Source organism: Parambassis ranga, chromosome 24 (genome assembly GCF_900634625.1).
Source record: "Parambassis ranga chromosome 24, fParRan2.1, whole genome shotgun sequence".
Lineage (NCBI taxonomy): Eukaryota > Metazoa > Chordata > Actinopteri > Ambassidae > Parambassis > Parambassis ranga.
Genome location: NC_041043.1, coordinates 10,946,426 through 10,969,729, shown reverse-complemented (window position 1 = coordinate 10,969,729; position 23,304 = coordinate 10,946,426). Strand labels below are relative to the sequence as shown.

The 23,304-nt window shown below is 42.8% G+C and overlaps 4 protein-coding genes across 4 annotated transcripts; 2 read left to right on the top strand and 2 right to left on the bottom strand.

The window, feature by feature from the left end:
- Positions 1 to 2,253: 2,253 nt before the first annotated feature.
- paqr8 (progestin and adipoQ receptor family member VIII) lies at positions 2,254 to 4,209 on the bottom strand. Its single transcript, XM_028397921.1, has 2 exons — positions 4,063 to 4,209; positions 2,254 to 3,356 (listed from the first exon to the last, which is right to left on the bottom strand). The coding sequence occupies exon 2, from the start codon at positions 3,325 to 3,327 to the stop codon at positions 2,254 to 2,256; it is 1,074 nt and encodes a 357-aa protein (XP_028253722.1). The 5' UTR covers positions 3,328 to 3,356; positions 4,063 to 4,209.
- A 641-nt stretch (positions 4,210 to 4,850) lies between these two features.
- mcm3 (minichromosome maintenance complex component 3) lies at positions 4,851 to 9,834 on the top strand. Its single transcript, XM_028397510.1, has 17 exons — positions 4,851 to 5,025; positions 5,276 to 5,388; positions 5,946 to 6,154; positions 6,241 to 6,371; positions 6,453 to 6,691; positions 6,766 to 6,874; positions 6,961 to 7,114; positions 7,200 to 7,331; positions 7,423 to 7,631; positions 7,712 to 7,886; positions 7,966 to 8,092; positions 8,167 to 8,317; positions 8,403 to 8,543; positions 8,633 to 8,733; positions 8,822 to 8,895; positions 9,014 to 9,107; positions 9,200 to 9,834. Exons 1-17 carry the CDS (start codon positions 4,951 to 4,953, stop codon positions 9,396 to 9,398), a joined length of 2,433 nt encoding a protein of 810 aa, XP_028253311.1. The 5' UTR covers positions 4,851 to 4,950; the 3' UTR covers positions 9,399 to 9,834.
- A 2,988-nt stretch (positions 9,835 to 12,822) lies between these two features.
- il17a/f3 (interleukin 17a/f3) lies at positions 12,823 to 14,757 on the top strand. The gene is made up of 4 exons (XM_028397511.1): positions 12,823 to 12,938; positions 13,101 to 13,297; positions 13,394 to 13,537; positions 14,198 to 14,757. The coding sequence occupies exons 1-4, from the start codon at positions 12,930 to 12,932 to the stop codon at positions 14,313 to 14,315; spliced, it is 468 nt and encodes a 155-aa protein (XP_028253312.1). The 5' UTR covers positions 12,823 to 12,929; the 3' UTR covers positions 14,316 to 14,757.
- Positions 14,758 to 16,118: 1,361 nt separating this feature from the next.
- On the bottom strand, positions 16,119 to 22,976 carry stmn4 (stathmin-like 4). The gene is made up of 6 exons (XM_028397361.1): positions 22,885 to 22,976; positions 18,685 to 18,753; positions 18,372 to 18,467; positions 18,066 to 18,271; positions 17,401 to 17,592; positions 16,119 to 16,211 (listed from the first exon to the last, which is right to left on the bottom strand). Exons 2-6 carry the CDS (start codon positions 18,695 to 18,697, stop codon positions 16,152 to 16,154), a joined length of 567 nt encoding a protein of 188 aa, XP_028253162.1. The 5' UTR covers positions 18,698 to 18,753; positions 22,885 to 22,976; the 3' UTR covers positions 16,119 to 16,151.
- Between the last annotated feature and the right edge of the window lie 328 nt (positions 22,977 to 23,304).

Genomic DNA, 23,304 nt, shown 5'->3' with positions numbered 1-23,304 from the left:
GCATGGTCTGGCAGACGTTAAAGGATTTGAGTCTCCTCAGTAGATACAGGCGACTCTGTCCCTTCCTGTATATTGCCTCTGCATTTGTGGACCAGTCCAGTTTGTGGTCAATGTGGACACCCAGGTATTTGTAGCTGTCCACAATGTCCACAGTGGTACCCTTGATGCTGACCGGGTTTGGGAGTGTCTGGTGCTTCCTGAAGTCCACCACCAGCTCTCTTGTCTTTGTGACATTCAGCTGCAGGTGGTTCTGTCCGCACCACTCCACAAAGCTGTCCACACTCATATACTCCGCCTCCCGACCTCTGCTGGTACAGCCCACAATGGCAGAGTCATCCGAGAACTTCTGCAGGTGGCAGGACTGTGAGCAGTGTCTGAAGTCCGATGTATAGAGTGTGAACAGGAATGGAGACAGTACTGTGCCCTGGGGTGCCCCCGTGCTGCTCACTATCGTGTCCGAGACGGTGTTCCTCAGCCTCACAAATTGTGGTCGACCTGTAAGATAGTTAGTGATCCAGGAGACCAGTGGGGTCTCTACCTGCATGTTCAGATACATTATATATAGATCTATAGATATATAGATCTCTCTCTCTCTCTCTCTCTCTCTCTCTCTCTCTCTCTCTCTATATATATATATATATATATATATATATATATATATATATATATATATATATATATAATGTTTATTTCTATATAGAAATAAACATTTTATATATAACTATTGATACACACACACATCTCTCTGCTGGAAATGGCACCCACATTACTTCTTTAACAAGCCCTGTTCTGTCATAATCATCTCCTGCAGCCCCATAGAGCAGACAATCTCGCAGCAATTTTCATTTGTTCCCTTTTCTGCTGGAGTCTGCGTGAGATTTACTTTGAGCACAAACACAAATCAATATCCACACTTCCACAGGAATCACGGCCTATTTCAAATGTTTGTATCAAAACCCTGAAAGCGCAATTTGTTCACACACAGGAATGGATCCAGCTAACAAATCATTGCTGGTTGATGGTAAATTGAAAAAAACAAAATAATGACCATTTTAACTCACAGTGGAGAAAAGCAGGACAGCATGTGAACACAACGATGCTGCCAGAGAGCTCATTATCACACTGCTGGGACTCTTAAATTTTTGATATGTCCCAACATTCTCAGAAACAAACGTAAACACTATGTTGTCAAGAGTGTGTTAGATATTAAAGGATCAGTGGGAATCACGGTGTGAACCCTGAAAAGGCTTTAGCTTCCATTCCTGCCTCAGCTGCATGCTTCAAAGGCTGCATGTGAAGGTTGATGGTGACATTTTGTGGGCATATGTGTCTTGAAAATGTGCCTATCATTTTTTTCCCTGTTTGAAAAGTACGCATCACTTTGAACTTTACAATTGAAGTGGTGACAAAATCACACATAGAACCCTGTCCCAATGGGTTCACTTTATATTTAATGAGCAAAACGTGTCGGTAGAAGCCCAAAGTGGGTGAAATACTGAACACAGGACAGGTAAAAGCACAGAAAATGAGCTTGTTTCATTAAAGGGTTTAATAGTAGTCTATGTATTGTCTCTGTAAATCCATACCTTGTGTAAATCTACTTAATATCAATTATGTAAACAGTGACTCAGTGGAATTGTGTAGTTGTTGTTTTGTGTCCCTGCAGGGCAGTGTTGTCCTTTGTCATCATTTCCAGCCTACACACTTAACTGTAACCGGATCTGCTGAGGGATTTCACCCACTTGATGGACCATTATTCCAACATGTCTCCACGCAGTCTATCCCACCAAACAGGCCTCTTTGTTCGCCTAAATACCGTCTATCTAATACTATCTCTCTCCATCATCCAGATTTGTTTATTAATGCTGACACTACAGATTCCGACAGCCGAGGGCCTTTGTGGCACAACAAGAAGCAGGTTTATGATTTAGGAGTAAGATTTTAAATAGGAGGGTGAATCACTGTGGAAAACTTCACTGAGCCATAGTTAGCAAACAATGAGGTGACACTTATTATTTATATTTATTTATTATATTTATGCCAAATATTTATTGCCTGAATCAGCAGTTAAACCCGTTGGGAATTCTAGATGACCTGTTAATTGAACCAGAAGCTGCTTCACATTGTTTTATTCTTCAAAAACTTTAATATTTTCACAGACGTTAACATAAGACATTCATGTTCTTATATTAAACATTGACCCTTGTTTATGTATTTATTAATTTATTTTGCTTTCACACACACACACACCTGTCACTTGTCTTTCTCCTGTTTACTCTGCAGTTCCTTGGTCATGTGCCTCATTGTGATCAGAGCTGTCAGTAGACAGCACACAAACAGGGTGGGGAAGATTACGCATACCCACCACAGCTGCCTCTCTCCGAATGTTTCCACCATTATGTCTCTCCGCCGGGCATAGTCTAGGAATAGGGCCTCCAGCTGGAACACCATGCACAGAGACAGAAAGAGGTGGAAAATCTGGTGGCCGTGGCCCACGAAGTCACAGCGGCCCGGGAAGAAGCGCTCAGGGATGGGACAGGAGAAGAAGAAGGTGGACACCAGGAAGGAGACGATTTGTCCGGCGTGGAAGAACAGCGATGGCCGCTGCGTCCAGGACGCGGTGAGCAGGCTGTGGACGATAGGGCTGATGTCCAGCATATAGGCAAGGCCAGTAGGGATCAGCTGGCAGATTTTTCGCTGCGGTGGATATGGCCGCCTGTACCTGGCCTTGGCGAAACAGCAGCCGGCACAGGAGAGCCACCCAAAGAAGGCGGCTCCGGGTAAAAACAGAAACCCGATGCTTTCCCTCCACGCAGCCTCTGATGTGTAGAAATAATGACCCAGAGAGCAACCATACTGATATAAAGCTACACCCACATAGTCCATGAAGAAGAAAAAGTAGTGGGCATGTTCAGAGTGAGACTGCATGAGGTGAGCTGCCACACTGAGGCACAAAGTGATGAGACAAGACGCCAAGAAGAGGCACAGAGGTAGAGACGTTACATCCCAGGTGAACCCCAGGGCGCCTGCCTTGGCCCACCAGCGGAGCAGCAGCACAGGACCTGTCAGCAAGTGAGTCCACACATTCAGGGATTCGTTGTGCCACTGGAAGAGGCTAAGGAGGTAGCAGCGCCAGTCTTGGCGGATGGGTCGGTACCCAGACAGGATGTAGGGTTCACGGAAGAGGCTTGGGACCTGGGAGACGGTGACGGTGGGGGATGGCGATGGCTGAGAGGAAGAGAGATGGTTTGAGAAGTGAGGGAGGCGGCCAAGCTGCTTGATGGTCAGGGTGAAGGTGCTGAGCCGCTGCAAAACCTCAGCCGCCATGACTTAAGGACGGAGACCCGCTGGACACACTGTGGGAGAGATTTGAGACATTTTTTTAAATCTGCACTGTGAATCAAATGTGTGGAGGGTGATGAAGAGGAATCAAGGAATGTGCTTAATACAGGGGGATTAAAATTGGGGGGACACAGTTAATAAAGCCTCAAACAAACCAGCTAGAAACACACAGTGGAATTTCTACACACAGATTAACAGAAAGCCCTGAAATACTGTTCGTCCAGACGCTGTGCAGGATGTGGGTCCAGTTTAAGTCTCCTGGCACAGTAATACACACACACACACACCAAGGGAACGCATGCATGGAGTGTGTTGACACAACCAGGCATTCTTTGTGTGTGAAACAGATATGTGGTCAAACCTGTAACCATTACCCAGGGCTGCACAAGGAGGAATGTAAAGTCAACAAGCACCTTTGGAGACAAAAAAACACCCCCTTCTGAGCACACATACTGTTTCCCTCCTTACATTGTTAAAAATACAATATTATTGACACAATATCTCTGATCCTGAACACCTCTTCAAACCATATAAGCTACAAAGCGGGCTGATGTTCACAAACATGGTGACATCTTAGCTCATGCAGAAACCCCACGGACTACATTTTTGCGCATAACGAGATAATAAGTTGTTTTTCGTTAAAGCTGCAGCAGAATAAATGACGAGCAGTGATTCACAGCAAAAAAAACAAACACGGTTTAGACAGAACTATCTTCTCACCTGTACCGACAACACACCTGTTGCTCCTCTGGAGTGGTGCGTTTCTGCAGAGATACAAACAAACAGGCTTTGCTTCCATATGCAGATTAGATGAGGAGATGTTTCAGAGGTTGCAGGGAGGAAAGAATGTAAAACACAGCTGACCGACAGCCCTGGATCTGGAAGTGGGGGCGGGGTCAAAGTGGCCAAAAAAACGCCCCGAAGTGAAGTCATGATCAGGTTTTTAAATCCAAGAAATGTAAAAGAAATCTTTTGTAATAATTCCATCAGGGCGAATGTGGCATTATATATACATAACACAAAGTCCTTATTTATTTTGCTCCAATGACTCCAAACATTATAGAAAACCCTCGATAATGAAACACTGGATAAAACAAGTCCTTCTCTATGTCTCCATCTGCTGTCTGATACTGCACACTGCATCCGAGGCACTAATAGAATAACAATATGATTAAATACGTTGTAGAAATAAATGCAAATTCAATTATTAATAAGAAATGATTAAATGTGCTTTTTCGCCATCTGCTGGAAAAAGAGGAAGCTGTGATGATTTTTTTGTTGTTGTTGCTGTCATGTTCCTGGAGCTTTTCCTCCTCCTTCCTCCACAGCTGCTTCTTCCGGGTTGAGTTTTCGCGGGAGTTCTTCATGGAGGGCGGGGTCATGTGACGACACGAAGTCTTCATTGGACGGCGGCGTGTTTACGCGCCGAGTATGCAGAACGGAGCGTGACGTGTCCACCAATCGCAGCTGACGTTCTGGTGGCACCCGGCACGCAGTGGCGCGAAATCCTTTCAGTTGTGCGGTTTAGCGGCAGCGGAGCGGCCCCGTGCTACAGTTCGAGCGATATTTAAAGGTTTTTCCAGGTAAAATATCTGAAGCGCGAACATCATGGCAACCGACGTGGTAGATAATCAGGAGATGAGAGAGGCGCAGAGGGATTACCTGGACTTCCTGGACGACGATGTAAGTCTGACTTTTAGTCATATAAACTCTGTTATGGAGGTGCAGTGAGCAACCATGCGGCCATAACAAAAGACGTTTACTCTAATGGATCAGTTAGTAGGAAATATCGCTACTAATATTAGTAAATAACATGTAAACAGGCCTGTTTTTGGATAAATCTACATGTTTAAAGTGTTTAATATGGATATTTTGCCTTACGCGCAATGATCAATAGTTTGGGTTGTCATGAAGTTGTGGCCTTTTCCTGCAGCAAGACCAGGGGGTCTACCAGAGCAAAGTCCGGAACATGATCAGCGAGAATAAAGCTCGACTCATTGTCAACATCAACGACCTGAGAAGACGCAACGAGGCCCGGGCGTCAAAGTAAGGCAGATACCTCTCCGTGTATGAGCTCCTCATGCTGCTCCAACATTAGATTATTCATATTTAGCCTTTTGCACTGTTAGAGCAGCAGAGAGAGAGAGAGAGAGGCAATAAATACAATACGCACCATCAGTTAGATACTTCATCAGTGGAATGTGAATAGATTTAATTCACCATTTGTTATAGTAATATTACTATTACTGCAGTAAAGCCAGCAGGTGATAGCTAGATAAACATACATCTCATACTCTCCCTTCATTATGGCTCAATATGTGTGTAATTAAAATAAAAAGGTGACATGATTTCATTTAAAGTGAAAATCTATGTGTTTAATTGTAGCACATTGTAGGGACATTTGTCTTGGAGAATCCTGGAATTTTGTTTGTCCTGAAGAAATGCTTTAAAAAGAGACAAAATGATACAAGTGTTTTCTATTAGGTAAATGCAAAATGCTGCAGCAGCAGGGAGCTTAAAGGGTTTTTAGTGAACAGAAATATGAACGAACAGCTGCTTCAAATGATGAAAGTCCATGACTCATGGTTTTATTGTCTCATTAGGCTGATGAACAATGCCTTTGAGGAGCTGCTGGCGTTTCAGCGTGCTCTGAAGGACTTGGTGGCCTCGGTAGACGCCACCTATGCCAAGCAGTACGAGGAGTTCTTCATCGGCCTGGAGGGCAGCTTCGGCTCCAAGCACGTCTCCCCACGAACGCTGACCTCCCGCCTGCTGGGCAGCATGGTCTGTGTGGAGGGCATCATCACAAAGTGTGAGTTAACCACTCCTATTTTCTTTATGTTATATTATGTTTGTGTAGATTCTGAAGGGTTGATGATCTTTACATTGTTCTTGTAGGTTCTCTGGTCCGTCCCAAAGTGGTGCGCAGTGTTCACTACTGCCCGGCGACTAAGAAGACAATGGAGAGGAAGTACACAGACATGACCTCCCTTGATGCCTTCCCCTCCAGTGCCATCTACCCCACCAAAGTAAATATGCATAGTTTTACATAATTTTCTTACCCTTCTATTAGAAATCCAAAATAACCAACTGTTAAATGCATTTGACAGGATGAGGAGAACAACCCTCTGGAGACAGAATTTGGCCTCTCCATCTACAAAGACCACCAGACCATCACGGTGCAGGAGATGCCAGAGAAAGCCCCCGCTGGGCAGCTGCCTCGCTCTGTTGACATCATCCTTGACGACGACCTGGTGGATATGGTCAAACCAGGAGACAGGGTGCAGGTGGTTGGGACATACCGCTGCCTGCCTGGCAAGAAGGGAGGGTTCACCTCTGGCACGTTCAGGTAGGATGGAATGAAGTACAGTGTGACGCTTTTAACCATTCGTGTCATTATACTAAACTTTTATTTCCTCACAGGACCATTATGATCGCCTGTCATGTCAAACAGATGAGCAAGGAGGTGTCCCCCTCTTTCTCTGCAGGCGATGTGGCTAAAATCAGGAAGTTCTGTCAGACTCGTTCCATAGTAAGTCTTCCGTTCTGTTTTTTGTTCACACTTAGAAAAATGATTTCACTTGCTTGAGAATCTAAACCTGTTTTGTTTCCCTTCAGGATGTCTTCGATCAGCTGTCTCGATCCCTGGCTCCCAGCATCCACGGCCACGAGTACATCAAGAAGGCCATTCTGTGCATGCTGCTGGGAGGTGTGGAGAAGGTGCTGGAGAACGGCTCCCGCATCAGAGGAGACATCAACATCCTGCTCATCGGTACCGGAGCGTTTCTCACTAACAAGCAGTCATAAGATTACTGTGGGACACAGTTCTCATTGTGCGTCTGTCTTTTTTTTTTTAGGTGATCCATCAGTTGCCAAATCCCAGCTACTGCGTTACGTGCTCCACACCGCACCCAGAGCCATCCCCACCACTGGTCGAGGCTCATCTGGTGTCGGTCTGACTGCTGCCGTCACCACAGATCAGGAGACAGGTGCGCACAGCCTCCAAATGTCTCTTATAACTTTAGCTTGTTGTTGTGTTTTATAATCTAATTATTTGTGTATATTTTTATTCCCTTCTAGGTGAGCGTCGCCTGGAGGCGGGTGCCATGGTGCTTGCTGACCGTGGTGTCGTGTGTATTGACGAGTTTGACAAGATGTCTGACATGGATCGCACTGCCATCCACGAGGTGATGGAGCAGGGCCGTGTAACCATCGCCAAGGCTGGAATCCACGCCCGCCTCAATGCCCGCTGTTCTGTGCTTGCAGCTGCTAACCCCGTCTATGGCAGGGTGAGTTAACTGAAAACCAGCTTTTCAAATCCAGATGTGTGTGTTTTTTTTTTTTTTAACAAAGCTCATGTTCTCTGCAGTACGACCAGTATAAAACCCCCATGGAGAACATCGGCCTCCAGGACTCCCTGCTGTCCCGTTTCGACCTCCTCTTCATTGTGCTGGATCAGATGGACCCTGAGCAAGACCGTGAGATCTCAGACCATGTGCTGAGGATGCACCGCTACCGTGACCCCCGCGAGCAGGAGGGAGCAGGTACGGCCACACAGGACTTGTAATCACTGCAGCTGTATTGTGACAGGAAGTCATGACTGATGTTTTCTTGGTTTTTCAGCCATGGCTTTGGGAGGGACAGTAGATGTCCTGGCTACAGATGATCCTGATGCGATAGGAGAGGAGCAGGAAGAGCTTCAGATCTATGAGAAACACAACAACCTGCTGCATGGAAGCAAGAAGAAGAAGTAAGAAATAACATTTTCCTATTATGTGTACATGAGTATGAGCAAAAGATAAAGTTGGCATTTGTTTATTTCAGGGATAAGATTGTGAGTAAGGAGTTCATGAGGAAGTACATCCACATTGCCAAAGCGGTGACACCTGTGCTGACGGAGGAGGCAGCCAATCACATTGCAGAGGAGTACTCGAGGCTGAGGAGCCAGGAGCAGATGGGTTCTGACATCGCCAGGGTGAGCTAGAGCGGATTATTTTTTTTAATTAGTACATAAATAAAGGTTGTAGTCTTAACGGACTTGCTCTCTGTCCCATCCACAGACCTCCCCAGTAACAGCCCGTTCTCTGGAGACCATGATCCGTCTGTCCACAGCGCATGCCAAGGCCCGGATGAGCAAAACCGTTGATCTGGAGGACTCAGAGGTCGCTGTGGAGCTGGTTCAGTTCGCGTACTTTAAAAAGGTTTGTACTTCTTTGCGGCCCTGGAAGCATGGATGATGTAACTTTTAGTTTTAGTAAACTCCTGTCTGCGTTGTGTGTTTGTTATCCAGGTTCTGGAGAAAGAGAAGAAACGTTCAAGGCGGGAGCGTGAGTCCGGCTCTGAGGAGGAAGAGGATGAAGAGGTGTCCACGCAACGCTCTCAAAAGAAGAGGTACAGACATGCATACACACTTAGTTTAGCTGCAAATTATTTATAATCTCAGTACTCTGTAATAGCACTTTATTTTAATGTCCTGCAGGGGGCGTCGTGGTTCTCAAGGCAGTGAGCCCTACAGTCCATATGACTTCAGTGAAGACCAGGATGTCCCAGAGAGTAAGCCTGTCCTACACTTCTGACTGACTCTGGAACTATAAATACTTTTTTAAATTGTGTAAAACAAACTATAATTTCTCATATGACATACATAAATTCTGTATGTGTCCCTTTGTAGTTCAGACCGGCACCCCAAAACCAGCCAAGCCACAGCAGGAGGAGCCCATGGACGCCACATCACAGGCTGAGGACTCCGAGCTTCCTGCAGACAGGTTGGCAACTGATTCCTTTACCATTATGACTATAGCTTCAGAAGCTGTAGTGAGGCTGTGAAATGTGACTACATCTCATGTTCTTTTTCCAGACTGAAGGAGTTCAAGTCCTCCTTGTTCGCCGTCTTCCAGTCTGCTCACGCTCAGTCCGTGAAGATGGCGACGCTAATGGACGGTATCAACAAAGACCGCGAAAAGCGCTTTGCAGAGCCAGAGGTTCGTGCTGCTTTGACTCGCATGCAGGACGACAACCAGGTCATGGTGGCCGACGACATCATCTTCCTCATCTAAAGGAAGGGTTAGACTGTTGAACAAATTTGATGACATGGACTTGGAAAGAAGCAGCGGATATATTAAAATATACTTGTCTTTGTTTCACAATGTGGGACACCTGATCGGTCATCTGTATTCTGTATTACTACATGTTTGCTCCACATTTCAGAATGTTTTCAACAACTGCAAACTGTTTGTTAGCAACAGTGCTCTGGTTTCTTTTAGAAGGTGGTAATACTGCTTCACAGTGTCCTCTTCACTTCTGGGCTAAAATGTAAAGCGATACAATGAGCTGAGTAAAGGTAGGTAACTGGTTTCATTAAGAAATGAAGACGACACACAACAAGGGCTGTAATGGTGTGATACCTGCTGCACTGGTGTCTGGATTTGTACATAGTTTAAAGTCGACTAGTTGTGTATTAAAAAAAATAAAATGTCATGCTTTGTTATACTGCAGGATGAGTTTTTTTTTAATGTGTGTTATGTGTTTTTTTTCTTTAAATAAGCCAGGAGCCCATTTTAGATGGCAACAGGTCGCATAAATAATTAGAAGCAGCTCAGTGATTCTCAGGTGTTGGAAGTAAGCATGGGGACAAATAATGTTAACATGTGGACATATTTCATGTTTTTAGTGTACTTACACTAGTTAAAGCTCGTATTAGACGGCATAATCAGCATTGCAAATATATAAGTTTAAGTATATATAAGTGTGTGAGAGAGAGAACATTTCTATTTGTGCTACCAGGAAATCACTGCATGCTTGATGCTGGTAATGTGCCAGTAGGTTTTGTACTTGTAGAGTTAAATTCAAAAACAGTCCACTATGGGGGAATTTGTGATTTCCCAGAAATAACCTCATCCTGCTTCATAAGAAACTTTTTATTGTCCCCAAAGGGTCCAGGCTCCACTTCAAGTGGGAGTAACCCACACAATGATTAGGAAGTCACTGCCGAGTGATGCTCGCGCTGTTTGTTTTTTTCTTCTTCAGTTATTGCTCATCTCTTGGTTGGTCAGGTTTGCCCCGAGTCAGAAAAGTTTTCACGTGGTGGCAGCACATAACCTCAATCACTGCACCCATATGGTTTCTATGAGTTTCAGTTCCATAATAACCTAACCTGTGGTTCTGATCATGCTGTAGAAGAGGGAAAAACTGCCACCTTCACCATGAGGACACGGCAGGCCTCCAGCTCCTGAAACCCGCAGCTGATTCATATCGGTCTGTGCCTCCCTCACATCACCATAAACCAGGTTTACATTTACTTTGACTTTTACAGTTTGATAATTGAAAATTGCCCTTTGTGCTCACATTAAAGGAAAGCTTTAGATTATTTCAGTTTTGTATTTTTAGAGAAATTTTGAAAAAATTATATTTTTGTGAAGAAAATTCTGTTTTGCATTCTTGTGATTTAAAAAAAATATATTTTGTTATCAATATCACACTGTCTGGGGGGGGAAATGCTAGTTAGCTTAGCACAGACACCAGGTGTATAAAGTAGCCCTGTCAATTCACATTTTTAAAACCACAATTTACATATTTAAGTTCTAATTAATTACACTTAACCACACATTATACAATACTTACATTATGTATTTATTATGTGTTCCAATTGCACAGGCAAGTTTTAAATACTTTTATCAACATAGGAGAGACACATGCTTTATTTACTTGTGTGTAAATAAAGCAAAACGATGACAAATATGACTGTAAAGGTTCTGTATGCTCTGAAAATATACTGAACACCCAACATTTGAAACACGTCAGCACTATACTGTATTGAGGTGTTAAAGGTGTTGATGAGGTCATAGGCTGTAAAAAAATAAGCTGTTAATTCATCAATAACCTGTAGATTTTATGGGATATTTTTTTAAGAAATAAATTTAGATAAAGAGACAGAAAATAACAATATGTTTATATAAAGTTTGAACCACTGCCACAGGCCTCTGTTGTGATTTTCTAGAACAGTGTCATCGTGTAGCAGCTGATTTCTTCTCATTTGTTGCCACACTCACAGCTTCCCGTCATTGTTCTGGCTTGGTTCAAGCTATTTTTAGTTTCTATTTCATTACATCTGACATCTGCTTTAGTCTGTAATCTCTCTTGTTTTTCTGTTTTCTCTCTATATATCCATGCCTATGATTGATTATTGATTAGAAAAGTCTTCTGAGCTGGGCTCACGGTGAGGGATGTGTGTGAATAAATCATCTTAAGCCTGACTGAGTCACTTGGCTTTGACTCAAACATGAGTGACATATCAGGGGGAACACAAACAAACAGGAAATGCCTTTGGCAAAGTAATAAAAAAGAAAAAAAAACACTGAACCATCAGTAAAGCTTTTATTCAAAACCATTCATGCAAAGCAAAGAAGCAGATGCATAGTGAAAGTTACATAAGAAGGGTGTGTATGTGTGCACTGTAAATAGTTAAAAGTCTTAAGTAATTAGCAGTAAAGTAAACATTTACACCGCCTTGCAGATCTGACAAAACTAACCAACTCGCTGCATTTTCTCCTGTTCAGGAATCTGCATTGAAATGTGGCGGCCATGTTGGTTTTTTACAGAGCATGCAACCAGCCGTTCGCCCACTCACAGAGGCCCATTTGGCGCCATCACTGTGCTATGCTGCACGCAGAGAGCAGTGAGGTGCACGAACAACACACACAGGCTGTACAAAGAGCATTAAATCTCTCTTCCTTGTGTTGGATTAAAATGAAACACAGACATGCTGGTTTCACCATGAGTTCACCTGTCTGTCATTTTAGTGTGAAACTACCTGAAGCTGTTTCTCATCCAGCACCACTGCCGTTCCAGTTTGCAGGGCCCTTACTCATATGATGCAAGAGGAATGAAGATGTTATCTGACAGTTTACCTTTGAAGAGATGCTGCTGATTTATTACCAGAAGCTCCGTCAGCATTTCCTTGACCTACATTGTTTAGACGTGGTCGGCGCTGTGTAGGTGTGATGCTTAATGTGACTGAGAATGATTAGACAGTTGCTGTCTTTTATAGGATTACACAATTATGCCAGTCACTCTTTTCTGTTGGAAGGGGATACGTTATTTAATTGATTCTTTTCAGATTTCAGTGGTTTGCAGAGACAGATTCTTTTGTTTTGCTCTGGAGTTGGTTAACAAAATTGTTTTGGTTTGAACACAAACAATCCCCCCGCTGCTTTAAGTTTTTTCCATAAAAGCCAAAAGTAATTTGCTGTGTTGTGCACAGCCACATCAAGAAGGTGTATAGATGAGGCTTTCAGATGTGTAGATGTGTGAAGATTCATATAATGCATCAAAATGGGGGTAAACATGGGGGCTGCAGTCACATGGACACAACTAAAAATGTGATATATATATATATATATATATGTATCTTTTTTAAAGATCATTGTGTGTATCTATAAAATTCATGACAGTCATACCGGAAGTGCTGTGCACATCTTGCCAACACACACCAACACAGCCTGCCTGCGTATAAACAGTGCACAGGAATGTAGACGACACAGCAGAGGAGCAGCTTCACAGTTGAAGCTGGACTCAGAGACGACACAGTCATGCTGCTGGTGAGTCGGGCTGCTTTCATTTTCTTTGACTGTTCTTTAAGATTTTATCACAGAGAGCTTTAAATAGTCAATGTGAAGTTTGCAGATCAAACTTTTGAAATCATAAATTAGTGCATATGGTTGATTCACTTGCAGACTCAGATGTTGTCCTGTCATGTTTAGGTGTTCAGAGCTTTGCTGGTTCTGGTTTTGGCGTCGCTGATGGACGCCCAGAAAACTCAGACAGCCTCTGTAAAGTTGGGAACCAGGCCCAAAGGCAAGACCGTGAGACTAGTCCTGGATTCCTCGTTGCTGCCCCACTTTGCCAGCACATCTGCCTCGGCTAACTCCAACATGTCTCTGTCTCCGTGGACATACATGTAAGCGAGGCATCACTGATTCATCTACAAATCAACCATTTCACTATATTCATATTTAAAAAAATCTATCTTTATCTTCTCTCCTTTTCTCCCCAGAGAGTCTGATGTGATTTCTCGTTTGCCCCGGAAGATCTCACAGGCCCAGTGTTTGACCAAACACTGTCTGAGCCTGCAGGGCGAGGGTGAGGATGCAGCCCTGGATGCCAAACCCATCACCTATCAGGTTCTGGTCCTCCACAGGTGAGTGACTGCACACCACATTATGATTTCTCTTTTTTTGGACCCATTCACCTCTAGTTGCTCTAACAGTACAGTAATCTGTGAGGAAGTCAATAAAGTGTAATTTGGAAAGAATCTTTCATTTCCTGACTTGACACATTTCCTGTGGGATGCAATGAGTGCCGCCATCAGAATATACAGTAAACATGGTATGCAAGTTCAATTCAAATATGAATGCATGTAGTAGTTTCATACCAAAAATGGTTGCACACAGTATTTCCTGTGTGTGTGTGTGTGTTTTAAATTCATGTCAGTTATGGTGCTTCAAGCATTTTAGCACCTCGTGCAGGTTTTCTACATGACTTTGTGTTCTATGGGCGCCTCCTTGATGCAGCTCTCTGATAAGAATGTAAACGTTTTTGTGCTTCAGACAGCACAAGCTGTGCTGTACACAGTGTTGTGAAACAAAGGCTGCTCGTTGATGATATGCAGATTGTGCAAAAAGCTAGAAAAGGCGTTTTTTTTGTGGTATTTATCTTTCTACCAGCAGCCGAAACTTTCACCTAACAACAAGAAAATCCTGTTATTGTGTTCACAGCAGTGATAATAAACCTCATCAGGTTCAAATTCACAATCTGTGCAGTGTGATCCGCTGATCTCGCCGATTTTTTTTCTGTACAGGGTCATGAGGCAAAAGGCAAAAAAGAAGGCGAAAAACAAGTACGACTTCAGACTGGGGACTGAGATGATCACCGTGGGCTGCACCTGCGTGAGGCCCAGCATCATTCCACAGCAGTGACACACACAACTGTGTCCAGATCCTCCCAGCACACTTAAAGTTTATCCTTTTAAAATCATTTTTTTATGAAGTTATCATGATTTAAATGATTTTTTTTAATTATTGTTTTTGGACAACTGTGACTTTTGAAGTGCTCATGTCTTCCCGGCTCACTAGCATGTTAGCTCATATAGCTTTAAGACTTAATTAATTAATTACAAACAAATTTTGCAAGTTTTGCAGCTTGTTTATGCAACTTGGCAGTTTCCATGGAGGTTGGTGCACTGTTAGTAGCTGCACATGGCTGTGCTCCTCTCTTCCCCCTGGTGGAGGAAAAATGTTAAGTGCAGTGTCGCTCTATCATTTTTGTGGATACTTTATATGTTTTTGTATTATTTTATACTGCAAACACCATTTTTTATTTTAATAAAATCTCAATAAATTGCATTTTTCATATGTTAAATGGTTTTTATATACTTAATAATTATCACTCGCATTCTGTAGACGTAGTTATATATTCACATGTATGTAATAGTAGTGATACAGATGCAAACTACAAAATGTTTATTTTAATAGTTCATGGATGTGAAAAGAATGATCCATTTTTAAATTATGAAACTAGAACAAGGAGAGAGTTCAATCAAGCTTTTTTTACTGACCATGCCAAACAGTTACAATCAATCCAGCCTTGAAGATATACAGCAACACACAGCTACAGCAAGTACAAACCCCACGTTAACCACTGCCCCGTTACAGTGCAAACAGTATGGCTCAACAACTCCATCAAATGTCATCTTTCTGTTCAAATTCCATTGAAAGTCATTACAATCAGAGCACAGTGACGCATGCCAAAGCGAAGGTTGACTGCTGGTTAGCCAGATTATCCTTTAAAATCCATGTTTGACCAAAGAGTGGTGTTACTGCACCGTTCACTGTCCTTCTAGTGTGTGCTTTTGAGTTGTGCTTAACGAAACAAGAGTGCAATCAGTGCTCTAAAATCTAGACTCAAATGCATGTCACTGATCTACGACTACACTACAGCTAAAGTTTCACAGAGAACCTGACGATGGCAGATTACAGCAGAGCTTCCTCACTTTACAAGCTGTTTTTTTTAAACTCCCTCAGAGCACTAGAAAGAAACAAAAGCTTAACCTTCATTTCTTATACAGAATTTAGTAAGACTGGCCAAGCTTAGCGCGCACAGATGTCCCCAGACAGACTGGAAATGCTGCAGTGAGGAGTTAACATAAAAGAGGCGGACCTTTAGGGAAATCAGTGTGTGTGTGTGTGTTTATGTGCACCTGCAAATCAAAAACTAAAGGAGGCCTCTTGGTTTTGAATTGACTGATCTGACATTTCCTGTTTTACTGCGCAGCGATTTAAACCAGAGCTCCATCATTACAGTGTTATTGGAAGTGTTCGTCTGCTAAATGTGTTGCCTTCAGTGACAATTTCTCACCTAATGATGTTAAAATATCACACAGGCAGTTCTACTTTTTCTGCTTTCCGCCTGAGGAAGCAATAAGAAGAGAGCTATGATAACATTTTTACTTTTGCTTTACAAGGTTAACCCCTCCTGACACAATCATGGCCATCTAAATTTGAGATGTTTGTGTTATGACTGTCTTCCGGCAAAAATTATCATCATCAACATCAAGCTAAAATTGTACCACTTGAGTCACTGCAGCATACACCAAATATGAAAACCCAACTTCTACTCTTTTGTTTGAGTTGCTGTTGCTGAGTTCTTTTTTTTCTTTCCTGCACTGTTTTATTCATTTTTGTATTTTTTTAATAGACCCCCCCAAAAAAGTACCCCCCCACCCCCTCCCAGCTCTTTTGCCTTTTTTCACTCGTCTACCGACAGGCCTCCTCCTTCAGCTCCTTGTTCTTCCTCACTTCTTCTGCGTGTTTGTCCTGCAAGACAAAATATGTTTGCATTAATCATAGGATTAACACCTAGTATTTATAATTAGTTTGATTGCTGTAAAGTGATCAAGTGGGTTTCATATTTTGTTTAGATAGAATTAGATTTAGATAGAAATATAAAAACATTCAACTCATTTTAATGATTCTGGGCAGTGCCAGCACAACATGTATCCCGTGGAGGTATGTGAGATATAACAGAGGGGCACTAATGTGCTGCCATGTGCCAAAGAAATGATGCTTAAAAAATATTGCTTTCTTATTCCTGCCATGAGAGTGACCTGACTGAAAACAGGAGGAGAGAGAATTTATGGCTGAACCAACAAGTCACTGATTAACCTCACGGTCAATTTGAAGGACAATTTCTTGGCTTGTTGGACAAGAAGTCTCAAGTGTCTCTGTTGCCTTGTACAAATTTGACAAGTCTGAGTTTGTCCTGTTTAGTCTTTATGCTGACTAATTAACACAAAAGCACCAGTGTGATTCACTTCAAGAAGAAAATGAGTTAGCCTAGCTTAGCATAAATCTAGAAAAAGAGGCTTAATATTTAACAGTATTATCGTAAATACAGAAAACAGAAACATAACACAATTTAACAATATTTTCTGTCAGCTATTATGCTAAGCTAAGCTAACTGTCTCTTAGTGCTATCTCCATAATCATCTGGATCTGGATGCATCTGGATAAGCATCTAGGTCTTCTTATCAGTTAACCCCTGTAAATATGTTTTTGCAAAATGATGAACATTTCACAGCAGTGACTCAGACACGTTTGAAGCAGAACAGATTAGAGACTAGTCCACACTGCAAATAGAAACATGCCGAGGAGGAGTAGGAGGATTGAGCTGTAATTGTGGTCAGTTTTCAGTGACTTAATTAAAACACACAAAACATGTTTTGCATTACAGAGTTAAACTAAAAAAGACACACGAGTTTCAGGATTAGCTGTCATGGGAAAGAATACCAACCAAAGTGAAAACAGCAATAGCTGCTGGCAGCAGGGGAAACAATATGCCAAACTGCATTTTGGAAAATGTGTCTGTCTCTGCCGTGAAGTCTAGACTGTTTTTCTGAGGGTCTGGCATGTTGAAGGTTCAGACTCAAACTGTTCTCTGTTAAAAACCCACATCATGATTGAGAATGGAATGTTGCTTAAACCTTAAGGACAGTAAATGAGATACCTTCTCCTGCAGCCTCTCCAACATGGCTGCCAGCAAGGCCTCCCTGTTCTCCTTGTTGGCCTCCATCTTCTGCTCCAGCTTCTCCTTGGCGTTCTTGATGAAGTTGTTGTTCTCTTCAAAGGCCTTCTGGATCACCTCGCGCTCGTGCTCCCTCTTCTCCGCCAGGTGCTTCAGCAGCTCCGCCTCCTGGCACTAGAGTGCAGAAAATTTGGTGAATAAAGATACAGGCTGAATGCATCTAAGTACAGAATATACCTCAGCACTCCTCTCCTAATGTTGCAGTGGCAGGATGCTTTCTCTCAGCTCAGCTATAATTCCTCTCTCCTCACCTTCCTCCCCTCCCTCCCTCCCTCCCTCTTTGACCACCATCCTCCTTCCTTGATGAATATGAGACATTGTGTCTGTGTCCTTGCCTGATTGTCCTTGTGCTTTCATATCCTTCTTTTCATCTCCCCACCTTCCTCTTTTTGCGCAACTTTCCTCCCTTCCTCTCCATCCCCGCCAACATTCCCTCCTTTTCTTTCATCCATTTCCACCCTTTATTCTCTCCAGCTGATAAATCATGTGTGACTATATAAATTACAAACAGTTGGGTTTAGGATTACAGTTTAGCTGGATTTCTGGTGGGTTTTCATGTTGATGCCAGCCCCCTTCTTCCTCTTTACCTTTCGCCTCTCCTCTGCAGCCTCCAGCTTCTTCTGAATCTCCTCCAGTGATGGGTCACGGCGTTGCGGCATGGAGGTGTTGAGTTCTGGCACGCCATCAAAAGACGGTGGCTTGAGGATGACTTCGAAGGCCTGGCCTGATGCCCGCTTGTTCAGCTCGATCACTTCTACATCTTTAATGACGCACCAGCCGAGGTCCACCGCATCTGTGGTGTTGGATCACGGCCAGGTTTGGAATATTTATTTATTATTAAATGTGAATCTGTGGATACATCGTGTGTATAATTGTGTTTATTTTGTTTTTACCTTCTGCCTTGTAAGCAGGTTTCTCTGCAGTGCGTGGGTTCAGGCAGGAACAGAACAGAGACACCAGGGGGAGCTCTTTGACCTTCTCCTTATAGGCTGAGGACAAACACACACACACACACACACGCGCACACACACACACACACACACACACACACACACACACACACACACACACACACACACACTGTCAGTTTTTGATCCTGTCATAATAATAACTGCATTCATGCCACAGTTAATTGCTTTGAACTCGGCAGCATATTAAAAAAAGGGAGCTGTGAGGTGAAAGTGTTTCTGCTGTGACTGCATTTACCTGCCAGAGTCATCTTGTCACTGTGTGTGTGTGTACTTCTCTCCAGGGATGGTGAAGATCCTTCTCACTCTGTTAGAGGGAGAAAAGCAAAGAAATGATGCAGCTTTAAAGGTCACATAATGAATCTGAGATGCACAGAGCTGCAGGGTTTAATTTAGGGTTTAAGGTAAAACTGCAGCATTTGTGTAACACTTTTATCTAAAATGCTTTGCTTTTCAGTGACATGTCTGCACAGTACTATGAGTGAAACCCAACCTTGTGATAAGTGGATGACCTGCTTTGTCTGCTTTCTATGTCTTCTTTCCAGGGTCAAATGACTCACAGTGACAACTTTAGTGCAGTTACAGTCTCCTTAAACTCAGCTCTGTAGGAACAGCATGTTGTGCTCATGTCATATTATATTTCAATTCTTGCTGATCTGAGCTGGAGCTATAATAAAATGGTACTGCTAAGTCAATATGTGCAATAATGCTATCCATATAGTTATATTGACACAATACCAAACCATCTGTAAGGAGCTCTCTGCTATTTTCTCAGAGGGTGCATTCAATAACACATCGCTGCTGTTCTTTTTTCTGGTGCGTACAATGTCACAAAATCATGATCATATTTATATAAATACTTTATACACACACACACACACAGATACACACACATGTGTATGCACAGCAGAGCTCAATTTAAGTCTCTGCAAGTCTATCTTTTCCATCTCTCTCCTGTGGTGAGTCACAGCAATGAAGCTGGAGCAGCAGCTGTATATCACGGAGAAGATGTAAGAGAGTAAGCGGTCGGTATAAATAACAAAACACGGCACCAGCCTGTTTCACCAGCTGCTCTCTGCAGCATGCTGTAACTGAAGCAAATATGTCTGTGATGCTATGATCATAGCAATTTGTACTCACTGAGAAGTGGCTGCGTGACAGTGAGGGATTTTTAACTATAAATCTATTAAAGATTGAATGAATTTGAAGTGAAGTATAGGTTGTGTTGTGAGGCTGAGAAGCAGCAGAGTTGCAAATGATCTCAGTAGACCTCATCACCACCTGTCACCACTCTGACTGTCAGATGGTCTCATCAACACTGAATTGATGGACATCTGAGGGATGCAGCAAAATCTGGAAGCTTTACATTGTGTGGACAAGACAGCAGACGAGGAGTTCTCTGACCCCCTCAGTTAATACAGCTAATATAAAGTGGGCATAATTTTCTGCATGATTGCTTCTCACAGTTAATCACATCAACAAACACCCAAAACTTCTGGTTTGCTAATTGGAGAGCTTTTTTGTATCGTGTAAGATTCTTGGAGTGTCCTGCAGAGCTTGTTGACCTTTTCCCAGCCCATCGCACACACTAATTAAGTTCCCATTAATTCTGATAATCATTTGCATACAAGCACTCATGTCAGGTGGACATGCACCTGAATCAGACTGAATGCTCACTGTGTGGCAGAAAATATGTGCCAATTACAGACAGCTATGATTAAAGAATTTAAAAGCACACACACACACATATATATATATATATATATATATACTATTGGACTTACTACTGAAAATACTCTAGTATAAATGAGTGCTGCTTCCTCAGTAGAGCTGCGGTATGATCAACAGAGTGGAAGGCAAGCAGAAACAAATATGAAGCAGTAACAGCATCATTAAAACACCCACTCACTCTCTGTAAATTCTCGGGCAATTACCTGCTATATTAACACACAGGCTCCATTACATTTATTACGCAAGTCAGTTTAACTTCTGATCCCTCTGATTTCAGGCTGAGTTTGGCTCATTTGAGTGATGTCTGGAGCATTTCAGGGTGTTGGTAAGAGAATAAACGTAATGTAACACCTGATTTTCACACACATAGGTGTGTCTTTAGATGTGTTCAAAAATCCCTTTCTAAAGTCTTTTTTAAGCTCATACATTTTTTAAGGTGTATTTTTTAAAACTTTTTTTTTCATGCTAAGCTAAGCTATTCAGATTGAAGCTACATAATGTGACAATAAAAGCTGAAATTTGATACAGTTCTGTGTGACACAGGTCCTGAAGTATAGTCCGGTTTTTTGCTACACCCTAATTATCTAGCTTTCAATGAGACTACCAGCTAAGCTAAGCTAAGCCTTTTGAACTTTGCCAGCTACGTAGCTACATCCATCAGTCTATGAGCCCGTCTGATGGGTAGAGAGTGAGAGAGTGCAGTAATGAGACAACCTATGACACAGAGGAGGACAGCCATCTCATTATACTGTGCAGCACACGCTCACCTGACCACCCTGACATGGTTCCCTGTGGGACAGACACACACACAAGGGCACACACATATACTTATCAGGCAGTAAACGTGCTGCTTTGCTGCACTGTTGGAATGCACACACACACACACACACACACACACAGCTGCTTCTCATCTCATGAAACCACCCAGGTTGCAGATCAATGCGCTGCTTCCTGCAGGAGTAAGAGCGCTTTGTTTCTTGTTTACCATTATGCAAAAAGAGAGAGAGAAAAGAGAGAGAGAGTGCAGCTTGTCTTCGTCCACAGGAGGGAACATTTAGGGTTGTGTTGATGGGAAATTTTTGCTGACAGTTATGTAACAGGGGAATGAAGGTTTTTATCACAATACTTTAAGATATTCATGGAATTTCTGTCCCAGGAGATCAGCGCCCTTCATCTCTCCTTACGTTTCTCCTTTCAAACCAGAAAATTACTTCTTCAGTTTTCATGTGGAAATAATAAAGAATGCTCTCAACTGATTTATCTAGGCTACATGGTTGGATTAAATGATCTGACCTTATGGCCAACTGTAGTGTTTTTTTCTGGACTGGCTTTTAGAATTGACAACAAAGACACTAGCAGTCAATACCTGATTGGGTCTCATCAGTCACCTCCATGGACAGTAAATACAGATGAATGAACCCTTTATGATGTCACCTATAGTCATTCAGAGCAGTCATACTGCCACCTTGGCACTACGCGAATCCAAATGTGGCAAATATGTGGAGTGTGATTGGTACACAGAAAGCACCATATGACCGCACCCACCTGTCACTGAAACTGACCATGCCCTTATAAATACTGAGAAATGTAACCAAAACACATGCTAAGTTAAGATGAGTTCAAATCCACCACAGTGCCTCCATGCAGAGACGCATGCTGGAAGGATCATGCCACACCTTTGTTATGTTAAGGATGAGGCTAGTTAATTAGCTTAGCTTAGGATAAAGCAGCACTCCTACAGCTTGTTGCTCACTTTTAATGCAAAAATAATCCAACAGGCCAAAACCGAGGCTATTACAGGAAATCAATAGTCATGGGTAAAATAAACTGTCCATATGCTAAGCTAAGCTAACCAAATAGAATAATTAAATAGATAACATGGTGATATAATCTCATTGAGGTTAAGCTACACTTTGAGCTTCATATTTCTGCACAGTCAGCAAGTACATCAGAACAACTAACACAAAACAGGTGTTTTGCTTTCTGCAGAGACACCTGAGACACGGCTGATATCAGATTATTTACAAGACTCGTCATTCGACACAAAAAGATGATTTCTTCGTATAACTATTCAATTAGAATAACTATTTTGCATAATCTCTGTTTCCATGAGTATATTCGTCGTTTCATATTAGAAAAACAAATATCATATAAATATCATAAGTGATCTATTTGCACACATATATGATACTCACTAAGATCTCATGTTTTCTATCTGATACCTGCATGTGTGATGTATGTGAAAATACAGAAAATGAACTTTGCAGATTGTCACAAATCAGTGCCTCTCCGCTCGTTCTCACACCCTTTTCTACCGCTCTCCTCCTCACACACCTTTTTAAAAACATACAAACTCCTCCTTTTATCCTCCCCCGACTCCTTCTCTCTCCCCATCCCAAAGCAGACACAAAGCAGCATTTTGCACATATGGAGGATCAATAATAAATGACACAGGGTTTGACAGGGTTTGTGGGTACACGGAGTACTCGCCCTCTCTCTCTCCCTTTTCCTCCTTCTCCCATCAGCAAGAAACACTGCATCATCACTATCCTCACCCTCACCCCAATGCACCCCACCGACACACTCGAAAAACAGGCGCATGCAGGTAGCATTCGGTCACACGATGAAACTTAATACTGAGAACCTGAAGCAACCTGAGACATGTGACACGGTTGTGTGTTTCATGTGGTGGGTGCTGCAGACTTACCCCCCCTCTGTCCCTGTCTCTTCTCTGCTGCTGATGGTGGACCGGTGACTACCCCCGTCTGGCTTCACGGATGCAGGCGCCGGGCAACAGCATCAGCAACAGCATCGATGCTGCCTCCATGACATCACCATGGAGACGCCCTATTGGTCTGAGACACTGCCAGCATCCATGTCTCTCAGCCAATGGGAGTAGACATGGAGGATGGGAGGGGAGGGCTGACTGCTCTTTGTGTTGTACTGCAGGGTGGGCGGTAGAATCAGAGTTTTATTGTATGGTGCAGAAGTGTGAGACTGTGTGTGTGTGTGTGTGTGTGTATAGTATATGCTCAGTAGTGCACATGACAGATTAGTGAAGCAGTATACAGACACTGGTGTGTGTGTGTGTGTCTCAGCAGGGGGCCCTGCTAAAAGGCACGCAGGA